Source organism: Schistocerca piceifrons, chromosome 1 (assembly GCF_021461385.2).
Source record: "Schistocerca piceifrons isolate TAMUIC-IGC-003096 chromosome 1, iqSchPice1.1, whole genome shotgun sequence".
Classification (NCBI taxonomy): domain Eukaryota; kingdom Metazoa; phylum Arthropoda; class Insecta; order Orthoptera; family Acrididae; genus Schistocerca; species Schistocerca piceifrons.
In genome coordinates, this window is record NC_060138.1 from 897,160,988 (window position 1) to 897,188,482 (window position 27,495).

At 40.8% G+C, this 27,495-nt stretch overlaps 1 protein-coding gene across 4 annotated transcripts in view; it reads right to left on the bottom strand.

Annotated features, from left to right (window-relative positions):
- Positions 1–27,495, bottom strand: part of LOC124716918 (serine protease svh-1-like) — a 470,384-nt gene that overhangs the window by 89,722 nt on the left and 353,167 nt on the right. For 3 of the 4 annotated variants that reach the window (XM_047243502.1, XM_047243493.1, XM_047243508.1), the window contains one exon: positions 10,859–11,197. The exons of the other annotated variant lie outside the window; for it this stretch is intronic. In XM_047243502.1, coding sequence (XP_047099458.1) covers positions 10,859–11,197 — 339 coding nt within the window. The remainder of the gene's footprint in view (positions 1–10,858; positions 11,198–27,495) is intronic. 4 annotated transcript variants of the gene reach the window in all.

Sequence of the window (27,495 nt, forward strand, 5' to 3'; positions counted from 1 at the left end):
CATTTAACTCAAACTATATATAACAGCACAACCTGTGGAGACGGATGAAGTCATGGAAAAAGAGGCAGCCGCTGCCTTTATTCCATACAACGGCTCCCACCCCTAGGTTCACGTCAGTCGCGGACATCATCAGTGCAGTGGAACAGGTTGCAGCGCGATTACCACCTGAAGCAGCAGAAGAAGTGCATCGGGAAACCTGCCGGGCTCTGACCAGAACTAAACCTAAGAAGACTAACATTACCAGTAGAAAGAGAGCGGCCATTCGGGACCTAAGAGAGTGCTCTGAGATTGTTATCTTACCCGCTGACAAAGGCAATGCCACTGTTGTTCTTTCCCGTAAGGACTACATTGAGAAGATGGAGCGCCTGCTAGATGATGACTCCTATAGGAAGATCAACACTGACCCCATGAATAAGGTGGAGAACAAGACCAGGGCTCTACTCAAGGACACGGATATACCAGAGGGGGACGCCAGGAGATTGTCACCTCAAGGACCTGTACCACCAAGACTTTATGGACTCCCTAAGGTCCACAAAGAAGGGGGTACCTATGCGCCCGATTGTCAGCAACATTAGGGCACCTACTTACTTGCTGGCAAAATATCTGGCTGAATTAGTTAGCCCCTATGTAAGTAAATGCCCTCACCACATCTGTAATTCTGTGGATTTCGTGAAACATCTCGACAACTTCAGATGGAAAGACACTGATATCCTAGTGAGCTTCAACGTGGTTTCACTATTCACCAGGGTGCCTCTACGAGAGTTGGGCAGAAATTTGACGAGAAGACCACCGAACTGTTTAGGCATGTCTTGACCTCAATGTATTTTCTGTTTAATGGGGAATACTATGAGCAAACAGATGGAGTCGCAATGGGCAGCCCACTCTCGCAGGTGGTCGCGAATTTGAACATGGAGTACTTCGAGGAGGAAGCCTTGGCATCATCCAATTGGAAACCTACTTGTTTCTTCCATTATGTCGATGACATGTTCGTCATCTGGCGCCATGGTAGGGACAAGCTCCTGGATTTCCTTACACACCTCAACTCCATACATCCAAACATAAAATTCACTATGGAGACCAAAGCAGAAGGAAGATTACCATTCCTGGATGTCATGGTCAAGAGAACAGCTGATGGTACTCTGAGCCACAGTGTGTACAGGAAGAAAACACACCCTGACCTGTACCTGCATGCATACAGTTGCCACCACCCTTCTCAGAGGAATGGAGTACTAAAAACACTAGTACACAGGGTGCGCAGCATCTCAGATGCAGAGAATCTTCCCCAGGAATTGGAACACCTCAAAACCATGTTCCGAAAAAATGGTTACTCAGAATGGCAGATTAGACACGCTCTCTGTCTCACCAACATAGCACAACCTGTGGAGACGGATGAAGTCACGGAAGAAGAGGTAGCCACTGTCTTTATTCCATACAATGGTGCACTATCAGGGAAAATCAGCCGTATATTAAAGAAACACAGAGTTAAAACCATCTTTTGCCCGCCCAATAAAAAAAGGGCATTACTGGGAAGTGTGAAAGATGACCTCAGTTGGAGGAAGGCCAGCATATACCAAATTCCCTGTGAGTGTGGGAAGACTTATATTGGACAAACAGTACGCACCAACGGAGATCGTTGCCAAGAACATCAAAGGCACACTCAAGTGAAACATCCAAATAAGTCAGCGGTAGCAGAGCACTGTTTGTCCGAGAAACACGAGATGGATTATGAGTGTACCAAGATCCTGGCTCAGACCACTAAATACTGGGACAGCGTTACAAGGGAGGCTGTTGAAATTTGCACCAGGGAAGATCTTATCAACCGAGATTGCAGCTACAATCTCAGCAAGACTTGGGACCCGGCATTGAATGTAATTAAGAAGACTCTCAGCAAGAAGTACGAACTGGCAATCAGGGTGGACGTAGGAAGCACATCGACGATACGACAGATTCTGACACCCATGTCTTCGCGACCGCTGGTGCATGGGCGCGGACGGTGAAGAGAGTGGCCCACGGGGGAGGGGATTTAAATCGGCCACCCGCCCTCACGAGCTCAGTTCGTCAGCGCACCTGACAATGGCGACATGTCTGATCGCTGAAATATTGTGCCCGTTGGACACTATGAACCAGCAGTATACCCGTGGACTGTTTGAGTATTTACAAATGAATCATTGCCATCATCAAAATCACTGTCACTCTCTTTTTCACTTACACATTTCGCTAAAGGCTTTACAATTTCTTCCTCAGAACTAGCCATTATGCACCTACTGACTTGAATATAATAACACAACTGCTACAACTCTACACTGCGTTAAAACAGGCTTCCCTAGATGGCAATACTATGAAGCACTGATGTGTAGTGCAGTCACATTTGAGACTAGAGCTTGTGAGAGCTATTAAAAATCATGTCAAACGAGGCTCAACTTCAGAGTGGAAAAAAAGTTCGCAATTTTGTGTGCCGCTCACCCTTGGAGTGGAAAGGGTTAAACTTAAATATTTCTGAAAGCTATGAAATTTATATGTTGATTTTTCTTTCAGTGCATGGGTGTTGATCTACGGTACCAAAACAGCATTAGTCAACTTCATCCCACCTGGTGGTGAATTTGACTGATTATCTGTTATGAAATAACTGCGAATCTTTTAGGACTCTCGGGTGACTTTAATTGTTCTGAAACTTTATCAGCAACTGAAAAATAAATTTCCATAATAATTAAACTGTAATACTATTTTCAGAATAACGTACAAAGAGAGTTTAAGGACAAAAAATCTGACCACAAATTTGCTTTATGAAACTCCAATGAAATACACACAAAAAACGTATTCACTGTACATTAAACCCTAACATTTCAGCTTCAGATCTAAAATTCTCCCCCTGGGTTTGGCAAATTTGTTAGAAGAAATGAAATCCATTTTTCAGTTTTCAGCCAGCTTCACCTGGCAGTCAACTTCAGCCCATTTTACAGTAACATATAGTAATAAACATCCAGCCTATATTTCTTTAGTTCACCCAGTTTAAATTTTTATATCTGGGACATTTTCACAGTGGCAGCTGTTATGATCTCAACTGTAAGTTGCAACAAACAGAACTGCAATCAGTATGAAAAATTTATAAGTTGACATACAGACACCTGCAACAATCACTTCTTCACTCTACAATAGACTGTTACAGATAGCTGTTTCTGCAGCCATGGTGTCACTTTGTTGCTGCATTCATTATGTCACATTCTTGTTGCATTCATGAATGTTTGTCTATGAGAGAATCACTCAGTCAACTTCACCAGAAGTTTCTCAGGTGATCCGGTTAACCCCAATTCCAACAAAAATTTGCAAAATTTTGTTTGTGTCTATAATCTGTTACTGCTGGAATTGCCACTGTGAAGGGTCAATGCACGAGTTATATAAGACAAAGACAAGAGTTGTTTTATGTCAGTGACACAAATAAATGTTTAAGCTTATTATAAACATTAAAAAAGCAGTTCTTGTATTCAGACAGGGGTTTGGAATACTATACATTTATCCACTACAATGAATTAAGAATTTTCAAACAATACAGTAACTAAAATAAATGAATTTTCATCACAATATTTAGATATGTAACAAGAACTGTTTCCTGAACTTTTCAGTCGGTTTCACACCAGCAGTCAACTTCACCCCATTGGATGGTACTGTAGTAGGGCTACATATGGAGGATATGAACAATGCCTACCCAGTTTTGTCCTCTTGATGAAGAGTCACCATCCTTGACTTTGTATGTGATATCCAACAAGTGACAAAGTATATGATACAGGCCGAAGTCAAGCATTAGTAACTTTTCTCATAGCCCCCATTTCCACACAGGCACAACAATCCATAACAAGTGTCCCGGGCTGTATCTCATTGGCCAGTGTTTAGTGTAATAGTGCTCTTTGTCTTTCTTCTGTGCATTCAGGCTTTGTATGCAAGCTAGCTTTGGTCCTGGTGATGAGGTGATCCACATAGTCATCCTGAATATCATTTAATTTAATTGGGAACAGCACATCCATCCTCAAAAAATGGTTCAAATGGCTCTGAGCACTATGGGACTTAACATCTTAGGTCATCAGTCCCCTAGAACTTAGAACTACTTAAACCTAACTAACCTAAGGACATCACACACATCCATGCCCGAGGCAGGATTCGAACCTGTGACCGTAGCAGTCCTGCGGTTCTGGACTGCAGTGCCTAGAACGGCAAGACCACCGCGGCCGGCCATCCATCCTCATCTCGGGCTTGTGACCAAGGAGCAGAAACAGCCATTGAAGCACATAGTGCCCTGCTTTGCAGTGTAATATTCTATTGACACAACGGACGATATTGTATCCCAGTCTCTCTCTTCAACATCAAGGTACATCAAGGACATTTCTGTCAATGTCTTATTAAAGCATTCTAAGAGGCTGTAGATTGTCACCCTATGGGTGATGTCACAACATGAAATTACCTCTGATACTAATATCGACTGGAAATCTATTCCATGCTCAGAGATTGTCTCATAGGGTGCTCCCTGCTTCAAAATGATGTCTGCAAACAAGGAACTTTGCAATTTCCAGAGCTTTGGCTGTTGGCCTAGCTTTGGTGAAAGCAGAACAGGTGAGATGGTCAATGAAGACTGTTATCTATCAATGATCACTTATCAACTTCGATGGTCAATGAAGACTGTTATCTATCAATGATCACTTATCAACTTCAGAAACCTCCCCAGGAGGTCAATTACAGTTTGGTGGAATGGTGCTGTTGTAGGCAAGTTTGGTATCAGATGCTCCAGAGGTAACTTGAGCACATGCTTCTGCCAATGGCTGTCCTTATAGTAACTCACAGACAGATTGAAATACACAATTGTCAAACCTTTTCATAAGAAAGGGGAGAAGAGTGACTGAAATAATTATGGACCAATCTCATTACTGACTTCATTTTCTAAAATATTCGAAAAAGTTATGTATTCAAGAGCAGTCTCACATTTAAGCAGAAATAATTCACTCAGCACGTCACAGTTCGGATTCCGGGAGGATTACTCAGCCGAGAATGCTATTTACACATTTACCCATCAAATAGTACAAGCCCTAAGTAAAAAATTATCACCAGTTGGTATTTTTTGTGATCTCTCCAAGGCATTTGACTGTGTGGATGATGTCTCACTCTAAGAAAAACTCAGGTTTTATGGAATTGAAGGCTATACATACAGCTGGTTTGAATCATACTTAATGAACAGAAAGCAAAAAGTTGTGCTGAATAGCACAAATAATGTTGGGAGGGTGATAAATTCTAGTGAATGGGGAGTTATCACAAAGGGAGTCCCACAGTGTTCAATTTTAGGTCCTCTGCTGTTCCTTATTCATGTGAATGACCTCCCACTTAATGTTCAGCAAGTGGAATTAGAACTTTTTGCAGATGACATGAGTGTTATAATAAATCCCATTCAAAAAAAAAGCAGCTGAAGATATTGTTAAGGATGTCTTTCAAAGAATTATTAAGTGGTTCTCAGAAAATGGACTCTCCCTTAATTTTGAAAAAACTCACTGTATCCAGTTCTGTACACCAATAGAGTCATACTGTCAATTGGTGTAGCATATGAACAGGGCTCAGTTAACAGAGTAGATTTCTCCAAATTTTTGGGTGTTTACATTGATGACAACTTGAACTGGAAGGAGCATATTACTGAGCTTCTCAAACAATTAAGTTCAGCTTCTTTCGCTCTTCGTATAATCGCTAGTCTTGGTAATAAACAGATCAGCCTCCAAACATACTTTGCATATTTCCACTCAATAATGTCTTATGGAATAGTTTTCTGGGGTAACTCACCACTTATAAATAAAGTATTGATTTCACGAAAAAGAGCAGTGAGAATAATTATTGGTGTTCGCCCAAGGACATCATGTAGGCACCTTTTCAAGGAGTTCGGTATTTTAATCATCAGAGCACATATATTTGCTAATGAAATTCGTTCAAAATAATCTATCTCAATTCACGAAGAACAGTGATGTTCATACGTACAACACTAGAGGGAAAAATAACTTTCCTATCTGTTATTGAAGCTGCCAGTTGCTCAAAAAGGAGTACATTATTCAGCAACAAAAATCTTTGGTCATTTGCCCAACAACATAAAGTGTCTGGCAGGTAGCAGATCAAGTTTTAAATCTAGCTTAAAATCATTTCTTTTGGACAACTCCTTCTACTCCATGGACAAGTTTCTGTTTCAGAAACCCAGCTCCAGAAGTCCTGCTGACAAACTGCTGAGACACAAATTATTTCTGAAGATAAACATAATGGACACATATCTACAGCTCCAATTAGATGTACACTCAGCAAGTTGTACCAGTTAATACACCATTTCAATCTCTACAAATGTCATTGGGCCTTTTGGTGCTCCAAATGGACTGCCTATTTTACAAAGATATCTTTAGCAACTGATTAAAATGGAGCAACAATATGCATTAACAATTCTGGTCACATCGTAGTAGCAGAGGCTACACTAAAAGAGCATTTAAAATACATCAAAATATTTTCTGCTATTATAAAAAGGGCTAAAATACAACCAGTAGAAACCAAGCATGGAATATCATGAGCATGTGCTCAGCAGTGCAGGATTAACTTCCACACATCACATAGAAGCCAGAAAAAAACATACAGTAGCATCTGTCACTAGTACTGGCAGGAAAGGTGTACAGACAATATTTGTGTTGCTATCTTTGTGGCATTCATGTTCCCCTGGTTGCTATGTGTTTTGCCTTGCAAGGTCATATGCAGTAAAAAAGGCTTTAGTTGTTGTCTGGTACAAGCTTTGTATTTACTTGCAAGGTAGTCTTACAGTTATAGCACTGAAAAACAGAGAAGAGCTAGCTAAGATCTAATTGCCCACAACCTGAAAAAAAAATTAATTTTAGTTCTACTAACGACAACATTTGCTATTTGTGAAGTAGAGAAACACTAGAAATATATTTGTTTTGATGACAAAACATGAAATGACTGCATCCAAATCAGGAATGATGGAGAAGATGAAATTTGCTTATACACAGTGTTCAGAAATTCCTGTTACAAACTTCTAGAATTTCTAGAGGGTAGTGAATAGGTAATATTTTAAACTGAATTCATATCCAGAAATGTACCATTTCCATGATACAGTCATCTGAAAACATGTTTGTAATAAGATCACTTATACAAGTAACTGAATAAAATGCTCATTCACTTCATGGGTTCTCTTCAATGTACTCCAGTACAGCCTGTTCCAATTCAAGCGTGCAGTGTCACCTTAGCCCACCACAGTCATGCCTGCTGATGGTGAGTGTACCCTTTCTCAAAGTTGTTGCATAATTTTGGTGAAAAGGATATGCAATGGAGTCAGATTTTCTGGAGAATGATATTGATAGGAGTGACAAGCAGCTCTTCCATTACTGTAAGCTTCATCATTCTGAAGGATCATGTCAGTGTATTTTGCAAACATGCACTCAACCGTATTGCTCTGACACTCATAGACACATTAATGATGCTTGATCCAAGTTACAGAGGTAGGATAGACATCAAATGACATCAGCCTATCCAACATAACCCCCCCCCCCCCCCCCCCCAAAAAAAAAAAAATCACTACCCTGTTGTATATCTACAAAGAAAACATGTTTCCAAATGGATTTAGCATGGAAATGGTAAGTCTCTGGACATGGGTTCTTATTCAAAGTATTATTCCTGATGTGAAATAAGTGCTGTATCACTGTAAGAGGTACAGGGGCCAGCAAGTGTGCTGGGCTTACCCCAATTCACTATTACTAGTGCCATGTCCTTGCAACATGCCTGCACTTAACATACAAAGGATTGCACCATAAGTTCAAAGAAGGGCAGCTAATTTTGTAATATCACGAAATAGGGGAGATAGTGCCATGAAATAGGGGAGTTAGTGCCACAGACATGATACGTGAATTGGAGTGGCAGTCATTAAAACAAAGCCATTTTTTGCTGCGGCGGGATCTTCTCATGAAATTTCAATCGCCAGTTTTCTCCTCCAATTGCAAAAACATTCTGTTGGCACCCACCTACATAGGGAGAAATGACCATCACAATAAAATAAGACAAATCAGGACTCGCACAGAAAAATTTAGGTGCTCCTTTTTCATGTGTACCATTGAAGAGTGGAATGGTACAGAGACAACTTGAAAGTGGTTCATTGAAACCCTCTGCCAGGCACTTTATTGTGTGTAGCAGAGTATTCATGTAGATTTAGAAGTAGATATGTCTAGAGTATTCTCTCTTAACACCCATGTACAGATGTTAACATGATTCTCATAATCATTTACACGCAGCTCTTAATGGAGAGAGATGTGATAGCAATAGTATCTTTGTCAATGGGGAATGTATAGGACACTTGCCTTGTACGATTGTGCAGGAACTAACATGTGAACCAACTGCAACAGCAAGAACATTAATTTCCCCCCATCTGTCATCATTTGTTTGCATTTATTACATTGTATAGGTGTTACTCTACCACTTTCACATAACAGGTTGAAGAGATTGATAAATAATTGTCAAGATGGTTGATGTCTACTGGGATATCTTGCCACATACAATGTACAAAAATAAACTGCATTCTTCCTACATTTTCCATACACCATGAGCATGTCATCTTTTTCTGCATTGGTAAATACCATCATCCACTCATGGCCTTCTGCTTGGACTGTCACGCACTAACTGACTAGTAATTCACAGTGAACTCAAGGAACTCACAAGTACACTGTAAACAAACATAACAACATTGTACTCAGCAACTATGCAGGTTGAATCACACAAACAAATGTTGATGTCAAAACTTTTCAAAATACAAGATCTAATGAATGACTTGCACTAGAATCCTGCAACAAACACCACTGACATTCTAATTTGCCCTACTTTTTGTTGTTAATAAGCATTGTTCCATTTAAAAAAACAACAGGTCTGCACAAGACATTCACTTTTTAAGTATTATTATAATCTGTTGATTGGCTAACAATACAAGTCCCTGACTACCAACCAATTCTGTGAAAACTGCATATCAATAGCACTTTCCATTTCCACACTATTTGCGGTGCAAGTTGTAGCTGGTTCACCTTGTATAGACAGCTAACAGTGTCAATAACAGTGAAATAACTGAAGTTGTATTAATACTTAGTATAAAGTAGCGAATGAAAACAGCAGCCACATAATGTAAGAGGAAGACCAGTGGTTTTTCCAAAGTCTCAGCATTTCTATTAATTTAATAATTCCACAATTTATAACAAGTAATTACCATAATTAATGGTGTAAGTGTATTGGCACTGTTTGTAGTTAGTTTCTACTATACATAACCAATGAAGCCTGCAATGGTTGCTTACTTCTGTTCACATATTACATGAGTGTTCCACATCCTTGAAGGATCTTCTTCATGATAGCATTTACACAACACAAAGTGATAATGAACAGATGAATGAATATCTCCTGCTCTTTTTTGTGCACCAAGCATATATTGATATAGGAATCTTAGGAGACTGAATTTACCAACAGGAGCATTCTCCTGTGACCACATAAGACATAATCATTCTTGAAACTTCCTGCCATAGTAGAACTATGTGCCAGAATGAGACTCAAATTTGGGACCTCTGCCTTTCCCAGACAGGTGTTCTACCGACTGAGCTACCTAAGCACAACTTACAACCCAGGCTCACAGCTTTACTTCCACCAGTACCTCATCTTCCACCTTCCAAACTTCACAGGAGTTCTCCTGGAGAACTTGCAAGACTAGCACTCCTGGGGAAAGAATACTGCAAAGACATGTCTTACCCACAGCCTGGAGGATGTTTCCAGAATGAAATTTTCATTTTGCAGTGGAGTGTGCACTGATATGAAACTTCCTGGTAGATTAAAGCTATGTTTCAGACTGAGATGCAACCTCAGGATCTTTGCCTTTGACAGGCAAGTGTTCTACTCATTGATATATCCAGTCACACCTCACAACCCATCGCCAGAGGTTTACTTTCACCAGTACCTCATCTCCTACCCTTTAAACATCACAGTTCTCATGCTGAACTTGCTAGACTAGCACTCCTGGAAGAGGAGAACTTCGGTGAAGGTTGGAAGGTAGGAGATGAGATAATGATGGAAGTAAAGCTGCGAGGACAGGTTGTGAGTCATGCTTGAGTAGCTCAGGATGTACAGCACTTGCCCACAAAAGGCAAAGAGGAGTTCGAGTCTCAGTTCAGCACACAGTTTTAATCTGCCAGTAAGTTTCATATCAGTGCACACTTTGCTGCAGAGTGTAAATTTCACTCTGCATACTTATTCTTACTTGTAGAAGAAACTTCAACACAGATATAATCATAAAGACAAGATGATGAAACCTTGTAAAGTAATAACTAAATCATTATGTCAGTTGCACTCTTTATGTCTATAGACTACCAAACCTTTGTAATTTCACTCATGAACACAGGATAGTTTATAAATCTCAGAAGAACAAATATTGTGTCACATGAAATATAAAAGTGAACTTAGCTCTTTTTGATGCTTGAAAACGTTTGTGAAAACTTCTTATAACAGCAATAGTGAAACAACACAGATTATTCTTACGGAGATATATTATCAGTCTCTTCATATTTAAGATAAAGAAAAAAATGAACAAGAATGAACTTGTGGAACCAATCATACCATAATACTTTCATATTACATAAACATTGTTGTCCCCCTTCTGATTCTTTTTTCCTAGTATATCATTTTGAGGTACGTAACAAAAAATGTGACTATTAAAATGTTAAGCAGCTAATATAAATAACCATGCAGAATTAATAATGTCACTAGCATTAAATAAATATAATACAAGAGTGACATTACTTTCTTTCATCCACCATATACTCACCACACTATACTGATCATCAAAAGGGTGACAGAAAACTCCAGCATCTTCATCATGTCTACAGTTGCTGTTTCCCCAAGAAAAATGAAAGCACTCATTGATTGACTTTTCTTTTCCCGTGCAATGAAGCTGATCAAGCCAGATTTGTCCTTGACCTGGACCATAAGCTGCATTCTTCTTTGGTTCAGCTACTCCATTAAACCCTAACATGCGGCACATCACTTCAGCTTCGTTTTCCCCAAAGTCATCATCACACACTGTCCCCCACAAACCATGGTATCGCACTTCTATACGACCTTCTCTTGAGCTGTTACCACCTGAAAGCCGTATTTCAATAGGTGCCTAATGTTTGGAAAAGAGAAACGAAATGCAGGCATTAATTACCAGTTGTAATACACACAGCAAAAAAAGTTTTGCATTACCTCAGTTCCAAGAGTTCCGGAACCTATACAGAAAATTGGAATAGAGATCAACATAAACATCATTCCCGCCCTTTTTATTGCTCATGAAAACCACACATTGCATGTTGTACTACCATACAGCAAGACCTTCGGAGGTGGTGGTCCAGCTGGTTGTAAACACCAGTACCTCTAATACCCAGTAGCACGTCCTCTTGCATTGATGTGTACCTGTATTCATTGTGGCATACTATTCACAAGTTCATCTGTGGGTCCAGACTGTCCCATTCCTCTACGGTGATTTGGTACAGATGCCTCAGATAGGTTAGTGGGTCATGTCATTCATGACATCATCCACAAACAGCCCTTTACAATCCATCCCAGGCATGTGCGATAGGGTTTATGTCTGGAGAACATACTGGCCACTCTAGTTGAGCGATATCATTATCCTGAAGGAAGTCATTCACAAGATGTGGGTGGGAATAGTCGACTATGAAGATGAATGCTTCGCCAATATGCTGTCGATATGGTTGCACTATCAGTCGGAGGATGGCATTCATGTATCATACAGCCATTACAGCACCTTCCATTACCACCAGTGGCGTACGTCAGCCCCACATAATCCAACCCCAGAACAGCAGGGAACCTCCACTTAGCTGCACCCACTGGGCAGTGTGTCTAAGGTGTTCAGCCTGACCAAGTTGCGCCTAAACACATCTCCGAGCATTGTCTGGTTGAAGGCGTATGCGACACTCATCGGTGAAGAGAATGTTATGCCAATCCTGAGTGGTCCATTTGGCATGTTGTTGGGCCCATCTATACCTCGCTGCACGCTGTTGTGATTGGAAAGATGGACCTTGCCATGGATGTCGGGAACGAAGTTGCGCATCATGCAGCCTATTGTGCACAGTTTGAGTCAAAACAAAATGTCCTGTGGCTGCACGAAAGGCATTATTCAACATGGTGGCATTTCTGTCAGGATTCATCCAAGCCATAATCGTAGGTAGCGGTCATCCACTGCAGTAGTAGCCCTTGGGCAGCCTGAGCGAGGCATGTCATTGACAGTTCCTGTCTCTCTGTATCTCCTCCATGTCTGAACAACATCACTTTGGTTCACTCCGAGACACCTGGACACTTCCCTTATTGAGAGCCCTTCCTGGCACAAAGTAACAATACGGATGTGATTGAGCCATGGTATTGACCATCTAGGCATTGTTGAACTACAGGCAACACGAGCTGTGTACCTCCTTTCTGATGGAATAGCTGGAACTGATTGGCTGTTGGACCCCCTCTGTCTAATAGGTGCTGCTCATGCATGGTTGTTTACATCTTTGGGAGGGTTTAGTGACATCTCTGAACAGTCAAAAGGACTGTGTCTGTGATACAATATCCACAGTCAACGTCTATCTTCAGGAGTTCTGAGAACCGGGATGATGCAAAACTTTTTTTGATGTGTGTACAACAGATATGCTTATAATGATAAAAACAATAATGAAGAATGAGGATTATCTGAGGATGTGTACATTCAAGGACTGAACACAAATGAAAAGTGTGACATCAAATAAAGATAAAATAATCAAAATATCATACATAAGAAACATTAGGTAACAGTCTTGATCAGAAGTGCACAGTTAATGAATGCATTAAGTTACAAGAACTATGTTATGATATGAAGGAGCTAATTACACAGACCATGTCTGTGCCGAGACGCTGATGCATTAAATGTGAAACTATGTCCTTAAGTTATGAAGACAGAACTCAAACAGGACATTAACTCTATGTTTGCAGATGTGGAATAGACTGTTTAGAACTACAGTGATCGGAACTACAGCGATCATTGACTGTGCACCATTCTGAGATAATGTCAGATTTTACCAAAACTGTGCAAAAATTAGTGTCAGTAAAGTTTAGACAGAAGTAAGATAATGGAAAGTGAGTGTGAGAATTCAGTGAGATACTCTAAAATAAATATACACACTGTTCACAAATCAGGCCTTAGATCATTCCAACAGGCAGACTACTATCTACAAGGCAGTGTGAGGAAAGATCTATGATCATGGGGCATGTAATTAGCACGACACCGATTCCTCCCACCATTATTGCCAGTAGATGAATCCTGATGGTGCTGCTACCTCCTTATTCAAGCTGCTCCTCATTTGACCTTATGAAGCTGAGTGGACCCTGTTCCAGACCTCCCCCCCTCCCCCCTACCTCAGAAAAAAATCTGATGTGGCAGTGGGAATCAAATTCAAATGGAAGGAAACAATGATAACCATTCGACTACAGAGGCAGTAGTGAGATAACTGTGGGAATCTTTGCTAAAAGTTATTCAACATTTGTGCATACTTGCAAATAATATCAAATAATTATACAAAGCTGTTTCTATAGACTGAATATTTGTCCAAGCATTTGTTTTCTGAGCACACAAAAACATTTTTCAGTATTAAGAAAGTCCGTACTGTTACATAGTTACAGCATGGCAGCTTACTAAATTCCCTTAAAAACTCTCATCACCTAACCGAATCATTATGTTCAATGGCTTTACAGGTCTTATAGGACTAATAGATGAAAACTCCAGAATGGTCACAACACATGAGTCTATATTTTCTGTTTCATTGTGTGATTTATTTCCATTTCCTTTTTTAGCAGTGCTGTAATGTTTCTTCATTACCATATAACAGCAAGGGTATAACAGTTAGTGCTCTCTTAAAAGTTTTGCATCTTAAGTCACTCCTGTATTTATCACAAGTATTTCTATATGAATCCAAATTTTACAATACTCTTCACAGTAAGCATTAATATATTTATTACATTAGCTGATTAATTTCACAGTTCCTCAGACATACCACAAACCATTTGTACAACACACTGAATTGAATAAGTTTGTTAACAGACTTTTAACATAATCACTATTGGTACTGTTATCATCATCATTATTATTATTATTACCAGGATATTTTAATAAAAAAAAACAGAGAATGTTTATAGGCTGTGAACTACCTATTTATAACAGTGATTATTCACTGATGATGAAATAGGGTTCCACTAATAATCTTGGCTTAAAGAAGAGTGTAATATATTTCTTTGTTGATCAATTGTGAATAAGTGACAGTGATTGGTCAAATATTTACCAATCATAATCGCCAAACAGCCTTGTGTTTTGAAGATTATTTCATTTAGATACCCAGTTCTGGCATCTCAATAATGCCATCTTCAGGCTCCTGCATATTAAAAATGAGTATATACTTAATGTATATCACAGTACACTACAGCTGACTTCGCAGAAAATGAAGTGTAATAATAAAAGACCTTAAACCCACAAAATACAATTTGCAGTGTTAAGAAAAGTACTTGTGCACATGCAGCATAACAAAAAAGAATACATCCACATAATAGTTGGCACCAAACTATTTTGATGTCACAGAGTTATAACAGATCACACCATTTTTTAATATAAAAAGCCTAATTTTTATAGACGAGAAGCACACTATTTCTTAGGGAAACCTGTCCTCATTCAAAGCAAAACATTGCAATGCAACCTACAAAGTACACAATAGTGGATGTATCTATCACCTAAGTATTATCACTACTGATGATATATCGTAATTAGTTGTCACAACATCAAAAACTCAAGCAGAGCAAAACCCAATGACCAAAAATATGTTAAGTGAACAACAGTATGACAAGAACATGTGATGAATACTCATAAGATATCCAGAGGGCATATGTTACATAATAAATCAACAAATGAAAAGGCATGACTTGGTGTCACTTATGTATTCGAATTATAAGTAGGCAAATACCAGAGTGGAAAAATCAAGAACCTCAAATCCAAACTAATTAAGAGGAGTTCTTCCAAATCTCAGATGACAATGTAATTGCTGTTTCCCTAGGAATATCAAGTATCATACTATCATTCTATCTATAAAATGATGAACCCATCCAAATAGGGACTGGCACATAGCAAGCTGTGTTGCAACAGGTAGTGTGAAGATGGAACAAGCTAAAAGTAAAGTAAGGGTGCAAAGACCAACAAGACACCAAAGTATAAGCCCACTAATTAAGGAACATATTGGCACAAAAAGAGGCAACAGTTGGGAGTGAAAAAGGAGTTGTTAAATTAAAGACTCAACTGCAACTGCTGAGAGCCCCATTAGGCACAAAAATTAAAATTAAGGTGACATTGCAATTTCATATTAGCTCTAACAGTTTTTCATGACTTCATTGCAATAAGCATAATAAATGTTTACTGAAAGAATGAAAAGAACATGTCCACCAAATTTAAGTAGCCCATTTAATAAGTATTCACTGAACATTGACTCATCTATGAGCATTAACTGAGATATTGAAGCTATCAGCATATAGTGGTGAAGCTGGCAGAATTCTAGGGCAGCATAAAAAGGAGGTGATTGAAAAGAGAGTATCACTTAAATTAATCAAGAGGGATAGAGACCTTTGTGGAATTAAATGTGGATTCCAGCAACCAATTTGCTTTGATCTCTGCAGAGAGCATATTGATTTGATATCCCCATATCACAGCACACAGCCTACAAAAGTTCTCTGTAGCTATTTTTTAAATTTATTTAATTAAAACATAATAATAATAATAATAACATAAATAATAATATTCCAGTTCAACTTGGTTGAAAGTATCATGTGCCAAGAAGAGAGAACTCTACTCAAAGACTAAAGCAAAAATAATCTAGAAAATATTAGACATGGTTCTCAGTGAGGTGATATATGATGCGCGATGTGACTCATGATATAATGCAGAAGCAACCATGAATTGGTGGGGTGCATAGAAAAAGAGTTATAACAACTTAACTGGTTCACACAGGGACAACGGGATACAACACCAACACATATTTCTATCATGTCATCCAGCACAACAGGGATGCCGGATGCTCTATCATACGATACAAATTTTGAGTCATCAGGAGTGCCTCAAAAAATTGTTTTATGTAAATGAAGCAAAGTTATACCCATCTCTCTACATAGTTTCTCAATAAAGCTTTTTCTTCAATTACAAAACTATGGTTTTTATATTTGCATGTGTTCTCTGTTATGCAGGCTTTCTTATTTGATTTTACGGAAACTAGCTAGTAAATAAATTGATTTTTTCACATCTTTTAGTCCCACACCATAGTTTGATAATGAACTGGCTTTCTTTTCACTATTGCCCATAGTTATTGTTATACTTCAGTATTAAGTCCTCTGAAGAGTGTATTTTGAGAGTTTTCTGCGAAGAATATTGTCACTGTCTAGTTTGCATGGTGGGTTTAAGGTGATACACTGCGCACATGAAATATAGCTAATATATTGAAATTGTTCCTAAAATTAAAAGGAGAGCAATACCTCTTTCATTTCTCAAGAAAATATACAAGGCATGTTGGACGTTATTCAAGAGGAGTTGGCAGCTAAGTACCGCACGTGAGGCTATTGCCACCTATTATGTGGAGCTGCCTCATGTTTCTCTTTTTTGTATGTTTGTGGATACAAGTCAAAGTTGGTTATAAAAAAATTACTGAAATGAAAAGACAACCAGCATTCATCAGCTGCTGATGCGGACTGGATGTTTTTTCAGTTGTTGCTCCCTTCGCTGATTTCAGGAAAGTTTGTAACAATCATAAAAGAGATCAGAAAGAAGAATTTACATTGCTTCTGGATGAACAACTGGACAAAGCCAAGAAGGACACATTATGATTTTATTTAACAACATGAGAGTCTTCCATTTCTTCCAACACACCGCCTACCCCTATGCACAGCTCACCACCCACGACAGGCTCACTTCAAACCCAGCGTTTCTTCTGAATACTCCTAAAGCTAAATCATATACTACTTTGCAAAACTGAACAGTTGCAGAAATACTATCTTAACTTTATTAATTTGTAACAGTCTGACTATTCATACATGAAAAAAAAATCCATGAGAACTCCAGATATGGGGAGGAAGATGGTGTCATAAGAAGCTTCTGATAAATGAATGGGTTGGGAGGGGGGGGGCATACTACAATAATGACTTTTCTTTCTTCTCAGCTGAGGTATACTAGTAATAAACAGTAGTTTAACCACAGTTTTTAAACAGTGATAATTTATATGGAAATATGAAGTATTTTAAAATTTGTGATTTATAAAACTCAACAAAATTAAATTTCAATACCATGTTAAAATATGGGATTTCCTGAGATTTTATGAAAGCACTAAAATTCCTGAAGACTTTCCTGATTTTTTCAGGTAAAATGTAATTCCCTGAGAATTCTAGATCCTCCAGAAGAATCACCACACTGTGTAATTATTATTTAAGTTTGTACCAAAATAAATAAGGTTACATAAAGGATTATTTAGAAACTTTAATCAATGTACCTTACTGTAATGAGCAGTTTATAAGCAGGAGAAATAGATATTTAAAAATTTGTGTCCTGTTTTGTCAGAGGAGCTAATATTAGTTGAGTAAAAAGTGGAAACTGACTGGACTTTCTACAGAATTCATGTAATTTGTGTTTGTGCTGGGAGACCTCATGAGAAACACAGCCAAACTATCAACAACATAGGAAAAGATAGATTGTTACTTACCATAATGATGACACATTAAGTTGCAGACCAGTACAATTAAAAGATGCTTACACATACGCTTACAGCCACAGCCTTCACCAGAACAAGAAAGAGAAACACACACCATTCATTCACACAAGGAAGTATACCTCACCTCACAAAAACATGACTGCCAACTCCAGTAGCTCAGACCAGAATTCTGATCCGAGCCACTGGAGTTGGTGGTCAAGCATGCTTGAGGTTTGCTTGCTTGGTGAATGAATGGTGTGTGCTTCTCTTGCTCTTTCTCATTATGACAAACACTGTGGCTGAAAGCTTATGTGTAAGTGTCTTTTCATAATGCCTGTCTGCAACTTAACATGTCATTTTTACAGAAATCTATCTTTTCCTACATTGTTGATATTCCAACCTGGAGTTTCCATTGTTTGATAAAGCTGATATGTTTGATATTTATGGCAATATAAGGGACATTCAGAGCATCCTTTTCTTTTTCAGATTTTTGTACTTTAAATGATGATAAACTGCTATAACGTCTTCTTTAGAAGAGCTCATGATTGCCACTGAAACTGGAACAGAAATGTGATTTGTGTTGTCTTGTTACTCGTCATATCATGAGATGCACTGTGTACCATACTGCATACTGTTTTGTTCCAGTGGGAACATGAGTATCACACTGATAAGCATCATGTCACGTGATCTATGTTGCAATGTGTCAAATCATTTATCATTTTACCTCAGTGAGAACCCCACCTTAAAAAAAGGAAAAACTGTATCACAAATGAAATTTAGCATAGTACTGTCATGCAGATAATAATAGTATCAGTACCTTCAGCATGAAATTCAGTGAAATTTTTTTAAGAAATTAACATGATGAAATAGGCCAGTGCTTACCTATAGGAAGTGGAGTCACAAATACTACTGACAGACACGTTTTAAAGTAGTAGGGTTTCATTCAAAAGCTAGGTAAAATTTCTCTGCTCTTAATTTTGCATATTGGTAGTTATGGTACCTAGGGTAAGTATTGGTCAGCTATTCTAGCTGTAAAGAATTTTTCTTGATATAAGTTAGTTTACAGAAAAATGAAAGACTGATTTTGTATCCTAGTTTGGGTATCAGTCAAGTAACAAAGCATTTACAAAAACTACAACAAAGAGATTAACTATGTGCCCACATTATACCTAACAGTTTCTTAAAAGATTTTTGAAAAACTGGACTATAACAGAAAACAGGCCCTTTTTCTAACACTAACTTGTAAATAATCTCTTAGTTCTAACAGAAGACAACTTTTTCACCTACCTGTTTAATACCACTATTATGTATTATCTGTTTGTAATTTAGGACCCATTTTTTGTTGTGGTCTTCAGTCAAGAGACTGGTATGATGCAGTTCTCCATGCTACTCTATCCTGTGCAAGCTTTTTCATCCCCCAGTACCTACTGCAACCTACATCCTTCTGAATCTGCTTATGTATTCATCTCTTGGTCTCCATCTATGATTTTTACCCTCCACACTGCCCTCAAATACCAAATTGGTGATCCCTTGATGCCTCAGAACATGTCCTACCAACTGATCCCTTCTTTTAGTCAAGTTGTGTCACAAATTCCTGTTTGCCCCAATTCTGTTCAATACCTCATCATTAGTTGTGTGATCTACCCATCTAATCTTCAGCATTCTTCTGTAGCACCACATTTCGAAAGCTTCTATTCTCTTTTTGTCTAAACTATTTATCGTCTACGTTTTGCTTCCCTACATGGCTATACTCCATACAAATACTTTCAGAAAAGACTTCCTGACACTTAAATCTATACTCGATGTTAACAAAATTTTTCTTCTTCAGAAACGCTTTCCTTGCCATTGCAGTCTACATTTTACATACTCACTACTTCAACCATCATCAGTTATTTTTGTTATAACCTTTAATCCTAATAAATTGCGTGGATATACAAAAGTAGAAACACTAGCGGGTTACATGTTACTAACTCCGTATCTGTCATTCGACTGCCGTGCCGTGACATGTGGCCGGTGCCGTTCATAGCCAGGTGGCGCTCCTGCGCTCGGCCGAGCTGCGGAGTGCCTCTATCGCCGTGTTCGCGTACTAACGTAGCGGCACTTTTGAATGTCGTGGCACTGTCACAACACTTTTCCCCCCTTGAAAGAAAAACACTCACTTCCTTGGAGACACGGACAGTGCGGAGACATCCATGGCCTCTTGGGAGGCCCCGAGAAGATCCCGCGGAGAAACACGAGAGTATGGTTGAAAATGTCCAGGACGGTAGCTTGCGCGTGGAACGTGCCTCCTGGACGAGATGATGGGTGAAAACTCCGGAGCAGCATCCATAGGTGTCGTGGACCTGGGGGTGTGCTCCAGCGAGATGGGTCCCGGAGAAGGCGGCGTCGCGACTGGGGCCGGTTCCGGCGTACTCGGAAGCGGTAGCGACGGCGGCGGCAGCAACACGCCCGGAAGATCGGCAGCAGCGACAGGACTGGCTTCTCGGGCTGGTGGAGACGAAAGAAGGGGCGGTGGTACTGGCGTGGCCACCACTCATGGGCGCATCTGGTCGTAATGGCGAACAACCATGCCGTCGTCCGTACGTATTTCACAAAGCCGGTGGCCGCGAAGAGCCTGGACCACCCCTGGAATCCATTTAGGGCGAGATCCATACCCCCGTGCCCACACGTCGGTGCCCACAGAGTATTTTCCCGCACTAGGGGACACAGTACAAGGCCTGACAGGGTGAAGCAGGTGCAGTAGAGTGCGCGGTTGGCGGCCATGCAAGAGTTCAGCAGGACTGCGATCACCCAGAGGCGTGAAGCAATAAGAACTCAGAAATTGCAACAGAGCGTCATCTGTGGAAAAATCACTAAGGAATTTTTTCATTTGGCTTTTGAAAGTGTGGACAAGGCGCTCGACCTCCCCATTCGATTGCAGATGGAAGGGCGGTGCTGTAACATGATGAATCCCTTGTCCAGTACAAAAATCACGGAAGGCCTGCGACGAGAACTGAGGGCCATTGTCCGTGACAATCGTGGATGGAAGACCTTCTAGCGCAAAGATTTTGGACAAAGCCAGCGTCATCGCCGCAGTGGTGGGCGACGGACATCGAACAACAAACGGAAACTTCGAGAAGGCGTCAATCAACAGTAGCCAATAAGTGCCGAGGAAGGGGCCAGCAAAGTCAGCGTGCACCCGTTCCCACGGCCGCGCCGGATCAGGCCACGGAGAGGGCAGAGTACGAGGCGAAGCCAGTTGTTGAACACACTGATCACACGCAGCGACCATGTGGGCGATGTCCGAATTAATACCGGGCCAATAAACGTGCCTGCAGGCCAGGGACTTAGTCCGAGAAATCCCCCAATGGCCCTCATGCAATAGTTTGAGAACATCTTTGCGAAGAGAGGTGGGCACCACAACCCGTGGAGATGCGCCATCCATGGCCAGAAGAACAACACCCTCACGAACAGACAGACGAAGGCGCAAGGAATGGTAGTTGCGAAGGGGATCCGATGCCCGGCCCTTGGTTCTGTCCGGCCAACCCCGCTGAACAAAACTGATCACCTGACGCAGGATCGGGTCCTGCGCAGTAGCCGACGCGACCTGCGAACCTGTAAGTGGAAAACCCTCGACCGCACGACGTTCTTCCTCATCAATGTGGAAAAAGAGTAGTTCATCTCGATCGAAAACCGGGTCGGGGCCCATCGGCAAACGCGACAACGCGTCAGCGTTGGCGTGCTGGGCCGTGGGGCGATAGTGAATCTCATAGTGAAAACGAGACAAGTATAAGGCCCAATGTTGCAGGCGGTGAGCTGCCTTATCCGGAAGCGACGCCGAGGGGATGAACAGAGAGACCAGCGGCTTGTGGTCGGTGATGAGGTGAAACTTAGAACCATACAAAAAAACGCTGAACTTTTTTAGAGCATAAATGATAGCGAGTGCCTCCTTTTCTATTTGAGAGTAACGCCGTTGGGCATCGTTGAGGGTCTTGGAAGCGTAGGCGATGGGTCGTTCCAACCCATCCTCATACCGATGGGCGAGAACAGCCCCTAGGCCATACTGTGACGCGTCAGTCGCCAGAACCAAGTGCTGACCTGGACGGAATGTGGCAAGACAAGGCGCTGACTGCAAATGAGCCTTCAGGCAGACAAAAGCCTGCTCACACTCGGCGGACCAACAGAAAGGAACGTTTTTGGGTAACAGCTGATGCAGAGGATGAGCCACCGCCGCCGTGGAGGGAATGAATTTGTGATAATAAGCAACCTGGCCTAGAAACGCCTTAAGTTCTTTGACCGTAGACGGCCGGGGTAGAGCGGTAATGGCCGCAATGTACTGTCGTAGAGGACATATACCCTCATGGGACAAGTGGAAACCAAGATACACAATGGAGGGTTGGAAGAACTGTGACTTGTCCAGATTGCACTTCAACCCAGCTGAATGCAGAACCCGAAACAGTGCACGCAAATTGCGAAGGTGCTCCTCAGTGGAGGCCCCCGTGACAACAATGTCATCCAGGTAGTTGATGCAGCCGGGAACGGAAGCTGTGAGCTGTTCCAAAAACCGCTGAAAAATGGCCGGCGCGCTAGCGACGCCAAATGGTAACCGCTGGCACTGATACAACCCACAAGGAGTGTTGATGACGAGAAATTCCTCGGAAGATGCATCCAACAGCAACTGATGGTACGCCTCCGATAAGTCAAGTTTGGAAAAGAACTGGCCCCCAGCGAGCTTGGTAAATAACTCCTCAGGGCGGGGAAGAGGATAAGTGTCAATGATGCTTTCATCGTTGACAGTGGCTTTAAAATCACCACACAATCGCAGACTCCCGTTTGGTTTAGAAACCACCACGATGGGCAATGCCCATTTGCTAGAGGTAAAAGGAAGGAGAATCCCCGAAGCTGTTAACCTGTCTATCTCAGCTTTGACAGGTGCACGCAACGCCATCGGAATAGGGCGTGCCCGGAAAAACTTAGGGCGAGCCATAGGTTTAAGAGTAATGTGGGCTTCAAAATCCTTGGCACGACCCAGACCAGCAGAGAACACGGACGAGAATTCAGAACACAAGCCATCCAGCTGTTGATACGGAATGTCCTCAGATATGAGGTGCACATCATCATCAATGGAGAACCCGAACAACTGGAAAGCATCATAACCGAACAGGTTTTCAGTGCCCGCATGATCCACCACATAAAACGTGAGGGGCCTAACAACAGACTTGTAGGCAGTGTAAGCATCAAACTGGCCAACGATAGGAATTTTCTGCTTATTATAAGTTCGTAGATTTCGCGTAACTGGAGACAAGGGAGGGGAGCCCAACTCCAAATACGTGCGAGAATTAATGAGAGTTACTGCAGAGCGAGTGTCCACTTGCATGCGAATGTCTTTATCCAGAACACGAACAGTAACAAACAACTTATTCGTTTGAGAAAGCACACAGTTAACATCCATGTCCGATGCCTCGTCCTCGTCGACAGGAACTTTAGGGGACTGACACACAGAAGCAATGTGGCCTTTTCTCCTACATGAATTACACGTGGCCCAACGTTTTGGACACGCGGCCCTGTCATGCTGTACGAAACAATGTGGACAAGAAGGAAAGGCGGAACGAACCTGCTTCTATGGTTGCTGTTTTCGCTGCGAGCGTGGCGGCCCAACGCGACGTTGTTGACGCGAGTGCACCGCCGCCACATCGTCGTTTCCCTGTGAAACAGGCAATTGTCCGTGTCGAAAGTGGTTTGTACAGCGCCTACATCACACCACGCATCTATTTGCGCACCAGCAGTGTGAGACACTTCAAACGATTGACCGATGCTGAGAACTTCCGACAACGACGGGTTTGGCAATTGTAAGGCACGTTGCCAAACTTCTGTATCAGGAGCAAGCTGTAAAATAGCGTCCCGAACCATTGAATCAGCATAAGACTCATGATGAGTGTCCGTGACAAACTGACATTTCTGACTCAGACCGTGTAGTTCCGCCGCCCAAGCCCGGTAAGATTGATGGGGCTGTTTACGACACCGGTAGAACGCCACGCGGGCGGCAATGACATGGGTGTTTTTTCGGTAATAGTTAGACAATAAGTCGCACATTTCTTGGAAGGACAGAGAAGCAGGTTCCCGCAGAGGGGCTAACTGAGATAGCAGCTGATAGATCCGTGGGGAAATCCAAGAGAGAAATAACGACTTACACATTGGAGCATCGACAACGCCGAAAGCCAAGAAGTGTTGCCGCAAACGCTTCTCATAATCCTCCCAGTCTTCAGCGGCCTCGTCATAAGGAGGGAACGGAGGCAGAGAAGAGGAAGACAGACGATGAGTAAGCGACGTCAACAACGCCTGAATAGCAGCCGTCAGCTGTGTTTGTTGTTCAATAAGCACTTGCATAAGCTGTTCCATGTCTGCCCTGACACGAACACACAATTCCACAACGCAGGAAAAAAAATATCCCATCCCCATCGCCAAAAAGTGTTATAACCTTTAATCCTAATAAATTGCGTGGATATACAAAAGTAGAAACACTAGCAGGTTACATGTTACTAACTCCGTATCTGTCATTCGACTGCCGTGACGTGACATGCGGCCGGCGCCGTTCATAGCCAGGTGGCGCTCCCGCGCTCGGCCGAGCTGCGGAGCACCTCTATCGCCATGTTCGCGTACTAACGTAGCGGCACTTTTGAATGTCATGGCACTGTCACAACAATTTTGCTCTCCAAACAGCAAAACTCATTTACTACTTTAAGTGGCTCATTTCCTAATCTCATTCCCTAAGCATCACCTGATTTAATTTGACTGCATTCCATTATCCTTGTTTTGCTTTTATTGATGTTCATCTCATGTCCTCCTTTCAAGACACTATCCATTCCGTTCAAGTGCTCTACCAGGTCCTTTGCTGTCTCTGATAGAATTACAATGTCATTGGCTACCTCAAAGTTTTTATTTCTTCTCCATGGATTTTAATTCCTACTCATTTTATCTTTTGTGTCCCTTACTGCTTGCTCAATATACAGATTGAATAACATCAGGGATAGGCTACAGCCCTGTCTCAGTCCCTTCCCAACCACTGCTTCCCTTTCATGCCCCTTGACTCTTATAACTGCCATCTGGTTTCTGTACAAATTGTAAATAGCCTTTGGTTCCCTGTATTTTACCCCAGTCACCTTCAGAATTTGAAAGAGAGTATTCCAGTCAACATTGTCTAAAGCTTTCTCTAAGTCTACAAATGCTAGAAACATAGATTTGCCTTTCCTTAACACATCATCTAAGATAAGTCATAGGGTCAGTATTGCTTCACGTGTTCCAGTATTTCTAAGGAATCCAAACTGATCTTCCCCGAGGTCAGCTTCTACCTGTTTTTCCATTTTTCTGTAAAGAATTCACGTTAGTATTTTGCAGTTGTGGTTCATTAAACAGATAGTTCTGTAATCTTCACATCTGACACCACCTGCTTTCTTTGGGATTGGAATTATTCTATTCTTCTTTAAGTCTGAGGGTATTTCGCCTCTCTTATACATCTTGCTCACCAGATGGTAGAGTTTTGTCAGGGTTGGCTCTCACAAGGCTGTCAGTAGTTCTAATGGAATGTTGTCTACTCCTGGGGCCCTGTTTCAACTTAGGTCTTTCAGTGCTCTGTCAAACTCTTCACACAGTATCATATCTACCATTTCATCATCATCTACGTCTTCTTCCATTTCCATTATATTGTCCTCAATTACATCGCCCTTGTAGAGACCCTCTATATACTCCTTCCAGTTTCCTGCTTTCACTTCTTTGCTTAGAACTGGGTTTCCATCTGAGCTCTTGATATTCATACAAGTGGTTCTCTTTTCTCCAAAGGTCTCTCTAATTTTTCTGTAGGCAGTATCTATCTTACCCCTAGTGAGGTATGCCTTTACTCCCTTGCATTTGTCCTCTAGCCATGCCTGCTTAGCCATTTTACACTTCCTGTCGATCTCATTTTTGAGATGTTTGTATTCCTTTTTGCCTGCTTCATTTACTGCATTTTTGTATTTTCTCCTTTCATCAATTCAATTAAATATATATTCTGTTACCCAAGAGGATTTCTACTAGCCCTTGTCTTTTTACCTACTTGATCCTCCGCTGCCTTCACTATTCCATCCCTCAAAGCTACCCATTCTTCTTCTACTTTATTTCTTTCCCCCATTCCTGTCAATTGTTCCCTAATGCTCTCCCCGAAACTCTCTACAACCTCTGGTTCTGTCAGTTTATCCAGGTCCCATCTCCTTAAATTCCCACCTTTCTGCAGTTTCTTCAGTTTTAATCTACAGTTCATAACCAATAGATTGTGGTCAGAGACCACATCTGCCCCTGTAAATGTCTTACAATTTAAAACCTGTCTCCTAAAGCTCTCTCTTACTATTATATAATCTATCTGAAACCTTCCATTATCTCCAGGCCTGTTCCATGTATACAACCTTCATTCATGATTCTTGAACCAAGTGTTAGCTATGATTAAGTTATGCTTTGTGCAAAATTCTACCAGGCGGCTTCCTCTTTCATTTCTTACCCTCATTCCATATTCACCTACTACGTTTCTTCCTTCTCTTCCTTTTCCTACTATCGAATTCCAGTCACCCATGACTATTAAATTTTTGTCTCCCTTCACTATCTGAATAATTTCTTTTATCTCATCATACATTTCATCAATCTCTTCATCATGTGCAGAGCTAGTTGTCATATAGACTTGTACTAGTGTGGTAGGCATGGGCTTTGTGTCTACATTGGCCTCAATAATGTGTTCACTATGCTGTTTGTAGTAGCTTACCCATACTCCTATTTTTTATTAATTATTAGACCTACTCCTTAATTACCCCTATTTGATTTTAGGAACCATTAAAGACAACATTATCTTGATCAGCCACATCTTTGGAATACATCACCAAAGTTTATGGTTCAGTTATGTTATTCTATGTGCAACTGTTGTAATTTGTCTATAGTTCATTAGTTGATGCGTCACATATTTTATCTTATCTGAATAATCTTACATTTCATTTACACTGAAATAATCCTTCTTGTCTTATCCCTAATGCTAACGTTAATATTTTTCATCTCTGTAAATGGAGATACTCTGTAGATGCATAAGTTTAAAATCTTTGATCCAACGAAATGCACGACATACTTATCTTTGCATCTGATGATGGCATAACAGTCGAAAACCAGTCATCACTGTCTATGGAACAAAGTAGGAACTTAATTTTGGATCCAAAATTCTAAACGAGTTGTCCACAGACAATACAAAGGAAACTGCAATCTCAAGTAATTTGGGGCAAATCTAAAATGCTTATTCTAAACGAGTTGTCCACAGACAATACAAAGGAAACTGCAATCTCAAGTAATTTGGGGCAAATCTAAAATGCTTATTTATGCTCTTTATTACACACGACTTCTATAAATTATCCCGATATTTGGTTTCTGGGGTGAAAATCACTGTTATCACTGTAGCAAAGAATGTTTATTGTAAATATACCTCCGTCACACACTGTTATTATTCATAAACAGCTTTTAAGCATATTGTGGTTGAAGAACAGTAGCTGGCTTTACAACTAAAAACATAGATTTATTTTAAATTCCATTTCTCACACTAATTATGTTGGACACAAATTTGTAATATTTCTCAGCTGCTACTAGAGCATAGTAAGTATCTTTAACAAATGACATAAGCTGCCTATTCTTAATGACACTT